We start from the raw sequence: 19,378 nt of genomic DNA on the forward strand, positions 1-19,378 counted from the left end.
TAAATTCCATTTTAGTTGTTAAATTAGATATGTTTTATTTATAAATGTGAATTTTTCTGAATTATATAAAATTATTATTATAAAATTTGTGCAAAGACTTTCTTAATCTGTTTAAATGAATCATGGAATAAATTTAATTAATTTTGCTGGATTTCCTATTTTTCAGAAAAGATCAGAAAAATTCTTTGATGATACCAGTCGCTATTCTTTAAAACAAATGGTGAGTTATTCATCTTCTTTCAAATAATTTTATTTATGCATTACTTTTTTTCAGCTTGCATGAATTTTAAAATTTTGTTCAAACAAAATATTTTTTAATCTAAAATTTTCTGCATTCCAGTTGATAGGCACCAAGCTGAAATATCTTTTCAATTACAGAAAATAAGTAGTAAAAAAAGAATGTAAAATATTAGTAACATTGATCAGTTAGAGTAGTTTGATACAGAGTTCAATTATAAGAAGAATGCAGGACTACTTTGTAATACTTCATTATGCTTTAAATGATATAATACAGAGTTCAATTATAAAAAGATTGCAGGACTACTTTGTTATTCTTTAAATGAAGTTCCTTTTAGAATTTTTATTTATGTGATTGTAAAAATATATTAAAAGCACAGATTAGTCATAACATTATTATTTTGATTTCATCAACTGCCTTTTAATGCAAGATTGTTTATGATATATTTCCTCTGATATGTGAAGTAAATTTATTCGTTCCCTAAACAATTTTCTTTGTTTCTGATATATTTCCTCTGATATGTGAAGTAAATTTATTCGTTCCCTGAACAATTTTTTTTTTTTTTTTTTTTTTTTCAGTTTGAACGAGAGAAATTAACTACTACAGATGATAATATTGAAATGTTTCTGGATGTTGCTGCAGAGGTAAATGCATTTGTAAAGTCTTAAGTGATAATGTTGAAAGCCTCTTTCTATTTATAATTTTTAAAATTCTCTTTAACTGGATAAAAATAAAATGGATCATTGATTTTTCCTAAGAAATTATTATTTTTTATAGTTTATTCAATTTTGAACATACCAGCAAATGCTGAATGCTACTAAAGACTTATAAGATTAAATGATCCTTTAAAATTAATTTGAATTTAAAACCTATTCTGCCAGTCTGTAGTTTTGTATGCATGTGAACACAATACCACCTTAATTTGATGACTTAAATCAATGAAATTCTGTATGTATCTTGTAACTTTAACTGTGATTCCATTCAAGTTTTGGCTTTGATCAATCAGAAGAAGGGGGGGGGGAAAGGTATTCAAACTACAGATTTGTATGATAGATTCAGTAAAAATGGTAGATTCATGCCATTATAATATACTATTGTTATATTCAATATAGCTATTGTTCACTGGTACCATGCAAGAAATTTGCAGTCTTACCTAAGGTTTACAATTTTTATGCGAGAGAGGGAATACGACCTTTATTTAAGAATGTGTGAGAAAATTCTGTGGAGATCACTGTTTTAATTGTATAATAAGGCTATTGTTTTAAACATTTGCTTGTTAGTTATTTATTAAAGCAGAAAACTTTTGAAAGCTCTCAAATAAAATCATCTGTCAGCAATTGTTTTAACATTGGGTATTTAATTTATCTTTTCCACTGATTATTTGTCAAATAGTGTAGACTTTATTGTTAAGTAAACTGTTGATTTTTTATATAATTGTTGTATTAAAAATTAATCTTTAAGACATTATTCATTTTTTTAGTGCAATGATAAAAATGCTAGAGATGAAGATGATGAAACAAGTGATATTTCCAAAAAGGCACGACAAAAAATGAGCCACAGTGTACAAGAGGAAAAGGATATTGGTCGAGCCATTCAACGTAAGTCAACAAAATTCGCATAATACTTTTAAAAGAATATAAATTATAAATTTTCTCTGCTTTTGATCTTTCTCCTTCAATAATCTCGTAATTTTGATATTGTAATTTTAAATGTATTACAGAATTATGTAATTTCTTTGTAATGTTTAATTATTTACTACAACTTTTCATTTGAGAAACAACATTCTTATCTTGACAGTGTTTGACTTCAAATCAATACAATAAATATTTATCATTGTATAAATTATGGAAACAAAACAAAAAGGGTCCCATAAATTACTATTTAAAAAGCAAGAAATAAATTAAATTCAGTAATTAAAAGAATTTACTCATAGTTACTTAAATATAAAGCATCTTAAAGCAATAAAAAATTCAATGCTTGCTTTCGCATAGTCTAACTTTGTTTCCTTATATTTTTTTTTGTGTTTAATTTTTCTCTCTTGTATTTGAATTTAAAAATGTATTAAATATTTTATTGTTATGATTATTAATCATAGTAATTGAAATTCAAAAGTAACATGAAATGTAATAGATCAAAAATTAAAATCATGAAAAAAAAAAAAAAAAAAAAAAAAAAAAAACCTGAATCATACAGCATTATTTGTTTTATATTAAGTGAAAAACACTGAACTTTTTTTTTTTTTTTGACGAATTACCAATAAAGTCTAATCTTGAAACCAAGAATGATGCGATTGAAGCATGTCTAATCTAACTAACTGTTCTAAGTGTCTTCTTACTTATTTTCTTTTCTTATGAAGACTTTTGATTATGTTATCTTAATTAATTCAGTTCACCAGGCCAGAGTTTTTAACAAAAGTGTTTTCTGTTGAAAACATTAGATATAACCCCATACATTATCAGATAGTATGAGCTTTGGTATAATCAACATGAACCAAAGCCTTCTAGCTGATTGAAATGGAATTGAAAACTTTACTGAAATTCTAACTTGTCAGGAACTCTGCCATCCTATTTGTTGAGAATCTATTATTTAAAGAACTGAATGAAGTATCAATAACTTTAAACATCATTATGTTTTTTTTACATTTTTTACTATTTTATGTTTATATTTTTGTAATTTCTTCCATTACGCTTTACTGTTCTATTCTATTTCTTTTTTCGTCCATTTTCTTTTTCTATATTTTTAAAATTTTAATTTTTATCTTTAATCTTTATTATCATCGGTTTGATCCTGTTACTTGGTAATAAGTACCTAAATATAAATAAATCAGCTGCAAGTCTTAGGTTTGCACTTTGATGTCTTGCAATTATCTTTCTTTTCTTCGAAGGGATTACTTCATTATGAACCATCTTTTCTCATTTGGTTTTGACCTAGACAGGATTTATGCCTTATATATTAGTTTAATATAATGAATTAATTGCATGAAATAATCCAAAATAAATAATTAAACTATAAAAGCTAGAAAATAATGAGATGAGTTTTAGTTTAATTTTATAGTCCTTTTTTGATGTATTCATTGCATTATTATCCTCATAAGATATGTGGGAAAGAATCTTTTAATATGAGAATTTTAAAGATAAGAAAGAGTGTGTAAAAAAAATGCTCAATATTTGCTAAATTGAATTTTTTTTCTCTCTGAAGAAATAAGTAAAATAAATAGTCAAAAAATTGTGGAAAATAATAAAAAAAAATTATAAATCTGTATTAAAATTTTTTTAAGTATAATAATTATAAGTGTATATTAACTTTTTTAAATGTAATAAAATATTGAAAAAGAAAGATTACTTCCAATTTACTTGCATTACCTCAGAAATAAATCAAAGGAAAAATAAAAATTCAAAATAATAACACTTTATAACATTTTTTTCCCTAGAGCATCAAAAGCTGAGTTTTGCTCTTAAAAAGTGTGTGTACTGTATGGATAATCCCGATATGAAACGTCATTTGATTGTCTCGATTTCAGAACATGTAAGAACTTTTTATTTAGTCTTTTTTTTTTTAAATACATTAATTTTTAAAGAAAGCATGCTACAAAAATTTTATAAAATAAGGACATACCAATCAACTAATTTAATTTTTGTCATTAATTTTCCTTGAAAAAATATCAGCATTATATGAAAATAAAAACTGAGCTAATTGAATTGATAATGAGTATAATTTGTATATTCTTTTTTATTTTTAAATTTAAATATTTCTAAATTTTGTATTGCTCTTTTTTTTTAAATCTTATTTTACCTTTTAGAGAAAGGAGAAGAAGATATTATTATTCAAATAATTTCAAAAGAATTTTAATTTTGTGAGTTCAATATGGTATGATGCATTAAAAAATGAGATATGCTGCATACCTAATTAAAATGTATTTTAATATTCAAAATAAGAAAAATGAGTCTTATACATATTAGTTAGAAATTTTCTGTGCAAAATAAAAATGCTCAGATTCTTTATATAATGCTTTATATGTTAGATAATACTCATTGTATAGTTGCAAAGCATATTACTGGGGAATTTTTTGAAATGCATTAGAAAGGAAAATAAGATCACTTTTTGAAAAGACATTTTCATATCATAGTAAATTTTGACTAGCATATCTAAATACATTACATTATTCAATAGCCACTTTTCTTAATGTATTTTTTTTTTCAGGCATATTTATGTCTTCCTAGTTTCCAATCTTTAACTGAGCATCATTGTTTGATTGTTCCCAAACGACATGTCTCATCATTTCTTCAACTAGATGAGGATGAATGGAATGATGTTGAAGTGAGCTATTTTAAGAACCTTTGTAGATGATGTTGAAATGTTTGTTTAGATTGTTCTGATTTAAAAATGTATCATATAATTTCAAATATTGTCTATCTGTCCTCTTCATATATTTTGGGTCAAAATATTCAATGATAAAAATTATAATAATGGAAAAATTAACACAGATGCTAAAATGTATATTATTTTTTAATGATTTAAATATACTATGCATAATTTCTAGTGAAATTAACATGTCCTCTGAATGCATTCTGAAGAAGTAAATGAACAATAAAAACTGTGATGATGTAAGTTAATGCAAAATACAGTCACTCAAGAAAAATATTAAGACATAATATAAGTTCACAGATCATTTTATCATAATATATAAATATTAAGATAAAACAAAAAAAAAGACTATGTCACATTTTAATAAATTCAAATCATAGTAAATCTAACAAAATTTACATATTAATGCAATTATGAGTATGATTTAAAGTAAGAAAAAGCAAGTCAGAAAATCTGCTCAGAAAAATTTTGGAACACTGTCAAATAAATTAAGAATAATTAATTTAATTTATAGTTAATATCTTGTTAGACCACTCTTCTTCTTTACCTTTTGTATTTGATTTGGCATGGATTTGATCAATTTTTTGAAAAATGATCCATTGATTTTGGCCCACTCTTCAATCAGACATTTTCTTAACTCCTGTTTGTTAGTATTGTTATTTATTTTTTTGCTACAAATTACTCCACACATGTTCATTGGAAGGTCTGTACTCTGAACAGTTGTCTTAATCTCACCAGGACAATGGTAGAGAACCTATAACTTACAAATATAAAAAGAAAGTATCAATATAAATAAAAAAATTTACAGTAAGAAGATAGCCAGGTATAAATAGTATGTTTTGTGGTTATTATCCTCATGCAATTAAAAATATTTTGAAATTCTCAAGTTGCATGGCCTTTCCTATAAACTTTACTTGAGAATGTTAAAGTATAAATATTAATTTATTGTACCATCTATAAAGTCTAATTTCCCAACAGCTGATCTATGATGCAACGGCAGACTAATTGGTTGCCACCTCCATATTTTACAGTAAACATAAATTTTTGATATGCAATGCTGTATATGGTGTGTGGCAAAATTTTTGCTTGCCATACAATCCAAAAATGCTGTATTTGTTTTTATCCACAAAATGACACTTTCCCCAAATTCTGCTGATCACTTTACATTCATTTTAGCAATTATCAATCTAATTATTTGATTTGCTTCACTGATGTAAGGATTTCTTTGAGGTATTCTGCCATGATATTTATCGTTTCTGAAAATATTTCTAACGATTTCAGAATTTACAGACTTTCTGAAACTACTTTCACATTTCAGAGTCAGTTTTACTGTCCTAGTTTTTGGATTAATGTGGATTTCTCTCACAACCAACTTCTTATGTTCTCTAAATGTCCTTGGTTCATCCTGATCTTTGCTCATTTTCAACAAAGATAATTTGTTTTCTTACATCTATGGATGATATTAAAAACAATTGACTTACTTTAATTCAACGAATTCTTATACAGCAAATTGATTTTAAATTTTTTAAGATGAATTTATTACCAGATTTGCATATTAACCAAACTATTTTTATTTCTTACCATTGTTTCATCCACAACTTTTCTACTTATAATTTATGCCTAACATTATAGTCTAAAAAAAGTGAAAATCAAATTTTACTGATATGCTATATCTTTCTTAAATTTCTCATTTCAAAAGTGTCCCTATACTTTTATGACAACTGTTTGCATTTAAATTAAATGTAAAAGGATAGATCAAATTGTAATTCTAAAACAGTAAGAAATTTTTCTTATTTACTGTATATCAAATTTTAAATTATTTCTTGATTAATTTTGTTTTTGTTTTAATAAATTACTACTTTTATAAATAGTTTTATGTATTATGCATGCCAAGTGCCCAATACTTTTTTAAGTAATTGTATGTTTATATACCAGAGGGTTATTATTATTATTTTTCTTTTTTTTTTAACTGTGAGTTGTATAAATCTAAAATTTTAATCTGCAGATTTAAAGACTATAAATCAACTTAAATCTGTGTTCATTTTTCATTTTTAATGACTATTTCAGGAATATTTTATTTAAAATGTCATATTTCATGCCACTTGAAATGATACAAAATATTGAAATAATTAAGTTATAAGTTAATTAGCCATCTTAAATGATCAGCTTGTTCCCTTGAAATATCAAATTTATTTAGTTTCAATTAAATCTCTTATGTATAATGTGATATATATATATATATATACTCTTTTCTGTATATATATATATATATACAGAAAATTATTCAACAGCTTTGCAAACATCCTGTTCAGTGACCACATAAATGTCTGTAATGAAGATATAATAAAATTAGAAAAGAGTATTCCTTTTTTACATCCAGTAATATATTAGATCAATTGTGTCAATAAATAGAATTAAACACTAGCAAATACAATCTTTGAGCTTATTGAATATATTACCAAATATATTTACTACTATAAAGGACTGCTGGCAGATTTTAAAGAATGACTGCTAAAATAAAGAAAAAATGTAAAACCCATTAACGAATTATGTTTCAACAAATAAAGGAAAACATACTTTTAAATATTAGAATAAACTGAGAAAATAGTTTAATTGCTATTGTAATAATGAAGTTGTATTTTAGACTGCACATAAAAATATTTTTTGAAAATTAATTCATTGCAGAGCATTTAAAGTTGTAACATTAAAAAGATATTTTTGTGACTTTTAAGGTGGTGCAAAGGTTATCTTTTTAAGGTGGCGTGTTAAAATTTTAAGATGGTTATCTTTTTTTGTAAGATAATATTTCTAGAAGTTATTGGTGAAAAATGCTGTATTTTACTAATTTTTCTTTATTTATAAACACTTTTTATTGAAAATCCAAATAATTTGCTCTGAACTGTTGTTCTTATCCTCCTAAATTTAGCTTTGAATCTTTGAATTGAAATAAAAAAACATTCTTTTTTTTATTAACAGTAGAGTTTAATAATTATCATGGTCTTTATGTACAGGATATGAAGAATACATTGCGGCGCTTCTTTAAAAAGAAGGATAAAACTCTCCTTTGCCTGGAAACTAGCATGTATTTCAGACATTATCCCCATGCTTTTCTTGAGTGCATTCCTGTTCCTGAAGAAGAGGGAGACATGGCTCCACTCTATTTCAAGGTAGTAATAGGACATTTTGTTACTTTTATGAGCTGACTAACTTTGTTTAGAGAATTTTTTTGCCATGCATTCGAATCTAAAAAGATAATATATTTTTAATGTTAAAATTCTTGTCAAGAACCTTAACAAGATCCACCTAAATCATTTGAATCATATCTTACCAAAACATACTTTTTAATTATACAAGAAATTGCTTGACATAATAAAATTAAACAATACAGTGGAAGATTCATCAATGAAGATTTCATGTGTTGTTACAAAAAATCAAGTCTATGGATTAAAAATATCATGTTTGAGTTACTATTTTAAGTGAAATTAAATTTATTTTTGATTTTTGAGTTCCAAATAACTATACTAAATGAAAATCGAAATTTATTTCTTTCCAACTGAGATGAAGTAATCCAAGAACAGATGTAAGCGTCATACCAGTTGCAACTCAACTCCGCTCCAAAATGTAATTAATTCAGATTTCGCTTTCTCGATGTAAATATGCTTTTGAAACTTTGCTATGTAAATAATCGCAAATAAAGTGTTCTCTCATATCACATCCATAGTAATTATTGAAGATATTTTACAAATTGGCGTCCGCGACAGGACTATGGATTATCTAAAACGGGAGAGAACACAACTCAGGCGATTATTTACCAAATCGTTGAAAGAAGTTGAAAATGCTGTGAAAACGGAACCGGTAAGTAAAATTGAATTGATACCGGTATTTAATATTTTAAGTGATAAAGCTGAAAGGTTATTTGTATTAGATGAAAAAATAAGAGTAAAATGGTCCGAAATGGAAAATATTGACGAAGAATTTTCTAATGACCTTGACATAGCGGAAAATTATCGCGATCAGTGGATTGCTTTGAAAACGAAAGTCGATTTTGTTTTGGCTACGAAAGAAGAAAATAGTGATACTTCCTGTGTATTAAATGAAACAAAACGAACTTTTCGCCTTCCCAAGTTGGAATTAAAACGTTTTGACGGCGATATAAAGAATTGGCTCGGATTCTGGGGACAATTCAAAAAAATTCACGATGATGATACTATTGATTCGGATGATAAATTTCAATATCTTTTGCAAGCGACGGAAATTGGTTCATCGGCAAGAGATTTAGTAGAAAGTTTTCCGCCGTTGGGCGCGAATGATACTAAAGCTATTGAACAATTGAAATCGCGTTTTGCTAAAGATGAGTTGTTGATCCAAATTTATGTTCGTGAACTTTTGAATCTTGTTTTAACGCAAGCAAAGAATGGAGAAAATTTCACTTTACGTGCTCTTTATGATAAATTAGAAACCCAGTTAAGAGCATTAGAGACATTAGGAGTGACATCTGAAAAGTACGAAGCAATGCTGTATCCATTAGTAGAGTCAGCTCTTCCAGAAGATCTTATAAAAGAGTGGGAACGAACACGTAGCAGAGTTGAAAATAAAGTCAAGCCGAATATTTTGGGAAACTTGTTAGAATTTCTTCGATCGGAAGTCGAGAGTGATGAGAGATTACAACTTGCTCGATCCGGTTTTGCGAAGGATCAAGAATTTCAAAGAATTAAACCGAAAGATAAAATTCCTACGGCAGCTTGTATTGTATCTAGTGAAAAGAAAAGAGCAGAAAAAAATGACAAGCAATGCATATTTTGTAATAAGTCATTTCATAATACAACAGAATGCTTTAAAGCTCCTGATATGTCACTGGAAGAGAAAAAAGAAATATTAAAGAAGAAAGGTGCGTGCTTTATTTGTTTGAAACCAGGTCATAATTCGAAGATTTGTAGGGCCTATTTGAAGTGCATTATATGCAAGAAAAAACATCATAGTATTATGTGTCCAAATATAAATCAAACAAAACAGAATCCATCACCTGAATTAGATGCCAAGATTCTCTTGTCACCAAGGAATTCATCTACATTATTGTTAACGGTATTGGTGAAAATCATCAATAAAGACAGATCTTCAATTATCCGAGGATTATTCGATACCAGTGCTCAAAGATCTTTCATAAAAAAGGATATTGTGGATGAACTGGGATTGGAACCAGTAGATCAAGAAATGCTAAGTCATGGACTTTTGGGGGGCAGTGAAACTAAACAAAAGTCCCATAATGTGTATAACATTACATTGCAAAGCTTGTGTTCAAATTTCAGGCACAACATTTCCGTTTTAGATGAAAAGAAAATATGTGGTGCTATTCCTCGTGTAAGTAAGCCTGACATTTTTCCCATTTTGAAGAGAAAAAATATAGAATTAAGTGATACAGGGGAAGACACTCCTGAAATAGATTTATTAATAGGAGCAGATTACCTTGGTGTATTGCTGACGGGATCAATTGAACACATTGATAAAAATTTAGTAGCCATAAAAACAAAACTCGGATGGACACTTCAAGGTAAACAAACGAAACAGTCAAAATCTTTAGAGAATATTATTTATGTTGCCAATTTAGATTTGACGGAATTATGGAGTCTAGATGCCATCGGTATACGAGATCCTGTAGAAATTAAATCAAGGCAGGTAGCCGATGAAGAAACAGTTGAATTTTTCTGTAAAACTATTAAGAGAAATGAAGACAAGAGATATGAAGTATGTTTGCCATGGAAAAGTGGATATCCAGAGTTAGAAAGCAACAAAGAATTAGCCACTAAACGTTTGATGTCAACTACAAAAAAATCTTATTCGATCAGGACATTTAAGCGAATATGATGATGTGTTTAATGAATGGATTTGAGAGGGAATTATCGAAATTGTAAATGAAGATAAGAATAAAGGACATTATTTACCTCATCATCCTGTAATAAAGACTGGAGATACAACTACAAAGATTCGCCCTGTTTTCGATGCCTCAGCAAAAGACTCTAAAGGAAATTGCTTGAATAATTGCTTAGAAAAGGGTCCAAATTTATTAGAATTAGTACCAAAATTGATAATGCAATTTCGCAAAAATGCTATTGGAATAACATCAGATATTAAAAAGGCCTTCTTACAAATCAGTTTGAAGCCAAAGGATAGAGATTATTTTAAGTTTTTATGGTGGAAAGATTTTTTATTAAGAGAGGAATTGATCACCCTGAGACATTGTCGAGTGGTATTTGGTGCTTCTCCTAGTCCATTTTTACTTGAGGCGACGATAGCTCATCATCTAGAGAATGTCTCAGATGGAAGGAAGGAAACAGCTCGTCAACTTCAAAAATCCTTTTATGTAGATAACTGCATAACTAGTTTAGAAACTAGAGAAGAGGCAGCCAAATTTATTTCTGAAGCTAAAGAACTAATGTCTGCAGCCAAATTTGATTTACGAGGTTGAGTTACTTCTGAAGAAATTGTAGAAGAAACACAAAAGAGATATATTCCAATACTAGGACTTTCCTGGGATACTGAAAATGATGAACTTTCTTGTAACAGTGCGATAAAAATTTCAGAAGAAAATATAGCCAAACGAACATTATTATCTATTGCTCAACGAATTTACGACCCAATAGGATTTACAAGTCCAACTACTCTAATTCCAAAGATCATTCTACAAAAAACATGGAAAAGAAAAATTAATTGGGATGATGTGCTTCCACCAGATATATGTAATGAATTTTTAGCCTGGTACAAACATATAAATCTGCTAAAAGATTGCAAAATTCCAAGAAGACTCATTTCAAATCCCTTTAAAGATTGTCAGATAAGTCTTCACTGTTTCAGTGAAGCCTCTTATGCTGCATGTATTTTTTTACGTGCTGAATATAACGGGAAAATTTCAGTTCAATTAGTGGCAAGTAAGTCAAGAGTGTCACCAACAAAGGAAATTACAATTCCTCGATTAGAACTGTTGGGAGCTCTTATATTATCCCGATTATATTGCCAAGTGACAGATGGACTTGATGTAAATTTTAATGAAGTATACTTTTGGACTGACTCGACTGTTGTCTTAACTTGGATTAAACGGGATAGTTCTTGGAATACATTTGTAAGAAATAGGATAACTGAAATAAGAAAATATACCAATTCTGATAACTGGCATTTCGTGCCAGGTCATATGAATCCAGCAGACCTTCCTTCAAGAGGTTGTGATGCAAAGATTTTATTGAAGAGCAAGTGGTGGGAAGGTCCAGAATGGTTATCAAAGTCACAAGAATACTGGCCTTTGAATGAAAAACAAATTATTGATGAAAATTTAGTTGAATCAGAGAAAAGGAAAACAATAGTCAGTAATGTGGAGCATGAATCAGTTAACTTTACTGACAATCTACTTTATTTCTTGAAATATACAAAGATTTTAAGAATGCTGACTTGGATACTACGTTTTATTAAAAACTGTCGTCTTAAAGAAAAATGTAAGGAAACCGAACTAACCTATGAAGAAGTCCAATCAGCTGAAAACTGTTTGCTAAAGCTAATTCAAAAGGAAAGTTTTGCAGGAGGCAAGATGAAAGCATTGAAAAATATGCAAACTTTCAAAGACGATTCCGACATTCTTAAAGTTAGAACTAAGCTCATACTAGGAGATGAAGAAGAGAATTTTAAGTGCCCTATATTGTTGCCAGGTAACCATGAAATAATTCGTCGATTGATACACCAGAAACATTGTGAGTTGCAGCATGCCAGACTTCGAACTCTCATTTCCAATTTGGGGGAAAATTACTGGATTATTTCTGTCAATAAAATAGCAAAACAAGTAAGCTCTCATTGTATTACTTGCAAAAGATTTAAAGCCAAACCTACGGAGCCACCTTTAGCACCTCTTCCTAAAAATAGAATAAAAGTTGCTGCAGCATTTGAAGTCACAGGGATTGATTTGGCAGGCCCATTGTTTGTACGTTCTGGAGAAAAGACATGGATTGTCCTTTTTACCTGTGCTATTTATAGGGCTGTTCATCTTGAGTTAGTCAATTCCTTGTCCACGGAAGCCTTTATAATGGCTTTAAGAAGATTTTTTGCTAGGAGAGGTCGAGTTAATATAATCTACACTGATAACGGCACCAACTTCATTGGTTCAAGTAATGCCTTGAAAAATCTAGATTGGGAGAAGATCATGTCGTTTTCCACTATCAAGAAAATTAAATGGAATTTCAACCCTCCAACTGCTGCATGGTGGGGTGGATGGTGGGAGCGGATGATTCGCATGCTAAAAGAAATGCTAAGGGGAATTTTGGGCCGAAAGAGTATTGATTATGAAGAATTGGAATCTCTTATATGTGACTGTGAAGCTACAATAAATTCCAGGCCTCTCACATATATTGAAGATAATTCAGAAGGTCTAAGGCCATTGACACCTGCTTGTTTCTTGCAAAGCATTCCTAGTAGTGATACAACTGATTTAGACGAAATCGACAGTAAAAGCCTAAATAGAAGATTACGTTTTATTCAAAAACTACGGCATGATTTAAGAACGAGATTTCGCAACGAATACTTAGCAATGTTAGTGCATAAAGGTCATCACACCCGAGATGAATCTTTGAATGTTGGAGACATAATTCTCCTTGAAACTGATGGAAAACGCCTTCACTGGCCCTTAGGAATTGTAACTGAAGTCCTCCCTGGAGCAGATGGACATTCAAGAGTCGCCAGAGTAAGAACATCTCAAGGGGAAAAATTAAGACCATTCCAGAGACTTTATTCCTTGGAAATCAGAAGTTCTGAAAAATTACCATTCATTGCTCAGCAAAAGGATAAAGACACAAACACTCAACTTCCTGCAACTCCAGCTGTTTCAGATCAAGATTCCAGTGAAGATGATGATTATATAACCAAAGTAACTCCTGATGTTGTCACTAAAGCTGGACGGCGTATTAAAATTCCCAACAGACTCGATTTATAACTTTTGTTGCAATTTCAGGTACTCCATAAAATTGCAAGGTGGGAGATTATGTAAGCGTCATACCAGTTGCAACTCAACTCCGTTCCAAAATGTAATTAATTCAGATTTCGCTTTCTCGATGTAAATATGCTTTCAAAACTTTGCTATGTAAATAATCGCAAATAAAGTGTTCTCTCATATCACATCCATAGTAATTATTGAAGATATTTTACAACAGAGATCACAAATTAATATATGAATATCATTCAGCCTGTCTATTACATCAAAATTTCAAATGGAAAAATAAAAGTCATTGGAACTTACAAAAGAATTCAAAATTTTTACTCAGAATTGAAAATGTGCTCTATTAAAATAAAAAAAAGGAGTATTGTTTCAAAGTATTCCAAAATATTAATTTGAATACTCCATAAATTAAAATGTTATCATAGGTTCCAAGTTCATAGAATCATGCTAAAAATAAAGAAGTTCGAAACCAAGACCAACTCTAATGTTAAAGAACCAACTCTAATGTTAAATCTGTTGAGTAATCTATGGAAATTTAATTTCTCTCATGATATAAAAACATGATTAGCTGGATGGTTTTGTCAGCTGTAAAAATGTTTATTCTTTTCTATGTCAGTTGTCTTTTTTATAATGAAATTACAAAAAGTATATATAATGAAACAAAAAAGTTTTTCTTTAATAAACTGTTTATAATTTTAAAAAGCATAGCTTATTGCAAATAAATTTTTTTTCAGTGTATTTAGGTTCATAATCCAAACCAAATTATGTCAATCTTTCTCTATTTAAGCTTACTCCACAGATATATTATGTCATTATCTATAAAACGTTTGTATTATCAAAAGTATATGTTTTTGGTTTACACTATATTTTTGCATAGAAATTTGTATTTTTTAACAGTATTCCTTCTTTTCTGGTTGTATTAACAGTTTATCCCATTTAAATAATTTATCAACAACAATTCATGCAAAAATATAGTTTATAATTTAAGAATATTAATATCATTTAAGTATATATGAGTTAGTAGTATTTGACGAACTATATAAATCATCCTGGATTGGATGATTTATATAGTTTATTAAAAAAGAAAGTTGAAATGCTTTGTTTACTTTATTTAGTGTCAACTTATTTACTATATATAATAAAATTCTATAGCAAAATGTTTTTTAATTTTAAAGTATAGATATTTTTTTAATATTGTTATTAAAAGCCGTTCACAATTTTTTTGTTTATTGTCGGTTAACTTAAAGATAAATATATTTTATATATTTAGATACATATTTAATATATTATTAATATGTTTAAATATATTTAGATGTCAGTTTATAAAGATAAATAAATTTATAAATTTTATATTTTGTTTTTACAGAAAGCTCTTCTGGAATCTGAAGAAGAATGGACACACAACATTAAATTAATCGATTTAACAAGAAAAGGTTTGCGACGATCTGTAAGTAAATAATCTGAAAAACTATACATTATCAGTTCTATGAACAAGCTGTATATTCTTAATTGTTTTTTTTTTTTTTATTTAAATTTTTTTAGGTACCAAAAAGTTTACCTTATTTTTGTATATCATTTGACCCATCTGTCCATGCTGGATTTGCCCATGTTATTGAAGATGAAAAGCAATTTCCTAAGCATTTTGGAAAAGTATGTATTTTAAATTGAAAAAAAAAAAAAAAAATGAAAGAAAAAAATTGTATATTAAGAGATAAAGATTGTAGTGCTGGACTTTCTTTAAGATGATAGATATTTCTAATTCATATTATTTAAGCTAAAGTTTAGTAGAAAATATTTTCATTTTGATACTGAATTACAGATTTTTTTCTTTTAAATGCTATTATTTTACTTTTACACACTTCTAAATTTTGCATTTTTAAAGTTGCGAAATTTGATTTCAGTATATTTTTATTTCACTTTCTTCTAATATTTTTTTAGTTTTATTTTTAAAAAAAGAAAAAAGATCATGTATCATGATTATATTTGTAAAAATATAATCTAAAAAATATATTTTTTGATGATCTGTAAATTAAAATGAAAAATACTATATGAACTACTATACTAAAGTACTATCTTTAATGATATTTAAAAGAACATGATGAGTGGAGCTCTACCAACAAACAATAAATTTCAAATAAAGGCAGAAATTAAGTATCTCATTATTAATTAAATTAATTTAAAAAGTTTTTTCCCCCTTTGTTCTCATTGGATTTACTTAGTGCTAAAACCTAACTAATGATACAAAAATAAAATTGAAAAATTGGTGATAAAATAATTTGGTAAATAACGGATTAATTGAGGATTCATATGAATCCTTTATTATAATAACATTATTTGGAAGAAATTGAAACTATTTGGACCTAGCCAAATAATTTCAATTCAATTTTTAGAGCATTTTGATTGCAGATTTTTTATTTGTTTGTTTGCTTTCTGCTGGATTGTTAAATTTTTTCACAATTGCCAAAAAAAAAAAAAAGCACCTATAAATGAAATGTTTATTTTATCTTCAGAGATAAATACATTATTTATTTTTTTTAAATGGGAAACTGCTATATTTGCTTCTGCAGCATCTCCCTTCTCTCTTCTATTACCCGTTTTTTTTTTTTTTTTTTTTTTTTAATAACTCTTTTCTCTGTTCTTGTTGTAATTTCTGTAGTGATTTGCATCAACATTTCATTTTGAAGTCTAGAATTAGTTTGAAAATAGTTTCTCTATTGTTAATTTTTTAAAAATTTTTTTTTATTTAGGAAGTTGTTGGTGGTATGTTAGATATTGATTATCATCATCTTTACAAGAATAAAAAGGATGACCCAGTGAAAAAATCAGCAGAAGCTTTACACCTCACTCGAATGCTGGAAAAGTTCACAGAAGGAAAAGAATAGTGAAGTAAGATTATTGCGTGAAACAATGCAATCATTAGTAAAATGTAGGAATGTAAAAAAAAAAAAAAAATCTGTATATAGATAACATTTTATGTTTATATGAGACTTCTTCATTACACTATTTTTATATATTATTAAAGATACTATATGGACATAAGTTTTATTTTAAAGTTGTAAATTATTTTATTAATAATTATTTTAAAGAAATAAAATAATAAATAATAGAAGTAAAATTGAATTGTCATAATATTTTTAATGTGTTGCATAAATCAGAAATGTTTATTTAATATGAAAAACATTTATTAGATATATTTTTTATTAAATTTAAAAATAAAATTTGTGGAATTTTATGATTTTAAGTGTTTGTATATAAACAGCTAAATAATGAGTTTAAAAAAATGGGAAAGAGAAATTAATTTCATTTTGATTTTTATAACTCATTTCCTTACTAGAATAACACATTAAAAATATTATAAATCAATAAATGATAGTTTTTTTTAAATTTTATTCTAAAAAAGTTAAAATTTAATACAAAAGAAATAAATTCCAATTACTGCAGAAATGTTAACTGTCTCTCAGTTAAGTTTCTAATTTTTATACAATTATATGTATTCTCATGTTATCCTTTATGATTAGACTATAGCTTTTTTTTTTTATAAAACATTTTAAATTGTATAGAATGTAAATAAATTATTTAGTGAATTTATCCCCCCCCCCTCCTTCTGCTCACTTTCTCTAATTTCGTATACAGTAATTGCTTTTATTTATGTTTGAATAAAAAAAACCATTTGATTAATATGGGTTTGATTAAAGGTAAAAACATTGATTAATTCATTATAAGTAGAAGGAGGAGAGGACGCCTTTTTATTGAAGAGCATATTTTATTCTTTTTATTACCAAGTTGGTAGAAATTTTCATTTTATGGACAATTTTGATCATTTATCTGTGGTTATTAATGAATTTTATTAGATTTTGATAAATGTGTTTAATGGAGATAAATAAGGATCTTTGCAACTGAGAAATTAAAGTAAAAATGTTTTTATCCTTGAATTCAAATGTTGAGAAAAAATTTAATTTTAAAGGTATTTGTATATTGCAGTTATCACATAATGTATATATTTTTTTCTATCTAACAGTTTATTTATATGTTGAGTTTTTGTTTTTATTTCATTTAAGTTTTGAAAGATTTTTTTTTATTAATTAATTTTTAAAATTTTTTTCAGGTGATTTTTTTTTACGAAAAATCTTTATCATGTGAAGTCTTGTAGTAGATTTGTATAGTAATGCTACAACTTTTGTGTAAATATTTGTACATGTGAATAAAATTCATGTTAAATTTTGTATTTTTAAATCTTGCATTTGATTTTGTAATGAAAGAGAATTTAATAACATTTGTTTTACAACTTTAAAAAAAAATTAAAAATTAAATTGATGTAAATACAGTTGCTTTGCAAAATAATTTATGTAATCTAAATTCTGAAAGCAAACAGTTGTAAAACTCTCTTAGCACAATCATTAAAATTCCATTCCATTATTTAAATTTTATTCATGAATTGTTTAAAGTTTAATTTGTCACATGTGTTTTGCTTTGTATAGTCTTAGAACCTATCATTTTACTAAATTTTTAATGTAAGTGTCAAATAAGCTTTTTTAAATAAACTTTTTTCATAATGACCAGAATTATTAAGGTACATAAAACCTAAAATCCAAAAGCTCATTCACCACAGATGACAAATGAAAAAACAGCAGTGTTAAGATAATTCTATATGTATTCTATACCCATAAATAAACCTTGAAATATAGATTCAAGATTTTCTGAGTAAGAAGATCAGATACATTATTTATTTCTGGTCTAAAATTATTTATTTTCTGCTTATATTTTATTTTTCATGTACAACATGATTTCATGTTTAGATATTTAGGCTGTAATTATTTTTAATCTGCATTAGATATTTCATTCATTAATACTTTGTTGCAAAATGACCTGTCTAAATCATAATCGATTTTTTATCCTTATACACTAGATGAGTTGCATAATGACAAAAATTTCTGTTGATTATGATGATATTGAATTTAGTTAAAAATTTCTAGTATATTGAATCTGACAATATTATCATTATTCCTTATCGTTATGTGCATGTGAATATTACAGATCATTATCATATGTGATTTATGATTAGATTTATTTGTTAAATTTCATTAGTCTATCAATTTTCTTTTCATTTTAACAAAATATTCTTGAGAATAGTGATTATCTTCATATATATATATATATGTAATGATATTTTAAACTCTTAATTTATCTCAAATTAATTTCCAAGATTTTATCTTAATTTAGCCCATCGTAACTTCATTCTAAAATATTCTCTTATTTCGTGATCCAATTCCACTTTCGGTTGAATTAATTCCTCTGTAAAAGTAATGCACCATCAGTACTACGTATCAAATGAAAGTGATACTTCCGTTACCCTTCTCAAGGTCAACATATGTATTCCCTTGGAGCATGGCCAGAAATCCGATGTTATATGAGACTAGTGATTATTTGTTCATCCCTTTTTGCCTTCTGTTTAAGTGCCGTGCTGCGCCTTCTAAATAATCATGTTTGCCTCTCTAGAGAGAATAAAACGAAATTAAAACTACAAGTCTCTTCACTGCTTCGAACCTGCATTCTACTTAAACCAAAATAATGTTACATGTATATATATATAAAAACAGTAATCAATTTTAAAGGGGGGGAAAAACGTATTAAGGAATAAACATAATGGATATGGATAGTGCAGATTTTGATCATAATGATTTAATCTTATTCGAAATCATAATATATATTTTCTTAATACTGATATATTAATATTTCCAAGAAGACAAAAGCGTATTAGGCAACAATAAGTAATGATAATTTCTGGAAATACAAATGCATCACCAGAT

General features: G+C 27.3%; 1 protein-coding gene across 1 annotated transcript in view; it reads left to right on the top strand.

Moving 5' to 3' along the window:
• Window positions 1-17,804, top strand: part of LOC129968146 (CWF19-like protein 2) — a 33,054-nt gene extending 15,250 nt beyond the window's left edge. The window contains exons 8-17 of the mRNA XM_056081967.1: window positions 167-220; window positions 817-882; window positions 1,719-1,836; window positions 3,669-3,763; window positions 4,439-4,555; window positions 7,615-7,770; window positions 14,938-15,018; window positions 15,114-15,221; window positions 16,319-16,457; window positions 17,677-17,804. Of these exons, the coding sequence (XP_055937942.1) occupies window positions 167-220; window positions 817-882; window positions 1,719-1,836; window positions 3,669-3,763; window positions 4,439-4,555; window positions 7,615-7,770; window positions 14,938-15,018; window positions 15,114-15,221; window positions 16,319-16,453 (930 nt within the window). The 3' untranslated portion in view covers window positions 16,454-16,457; window positions 17,677-17,804. The remainder of the gene's footprint in view (window positions 1-166; window positions 221-816; window positions 883-1,718; window positions 1,837-3,668; window positions 3,764-4,438; window positions 4,556-7,614; window positions 7,771-14,937; window positions 15,019-15,113; window positions 15,222-16,318; window positions 16,458-17,676) is intronic.
• The last annotated feature ends 1,574 nt before the right edge of the window (window positions 17,805-19,378 follow it).

This window comes from Argiope bruennichi, chromosome 1, assembly GCF_947563725.1.
Source record: "Argiope bruennichi chromosome 1, qqArgBrue1.1, whole genome shotgun sequence".
NCBI classification, from domain to species: domain Eukaryota; kingdom Metazoa; phylum Arthropoda; class Arachnida; order Araneae; family Araneidae; genus Argiope; species Argiope bruennichi.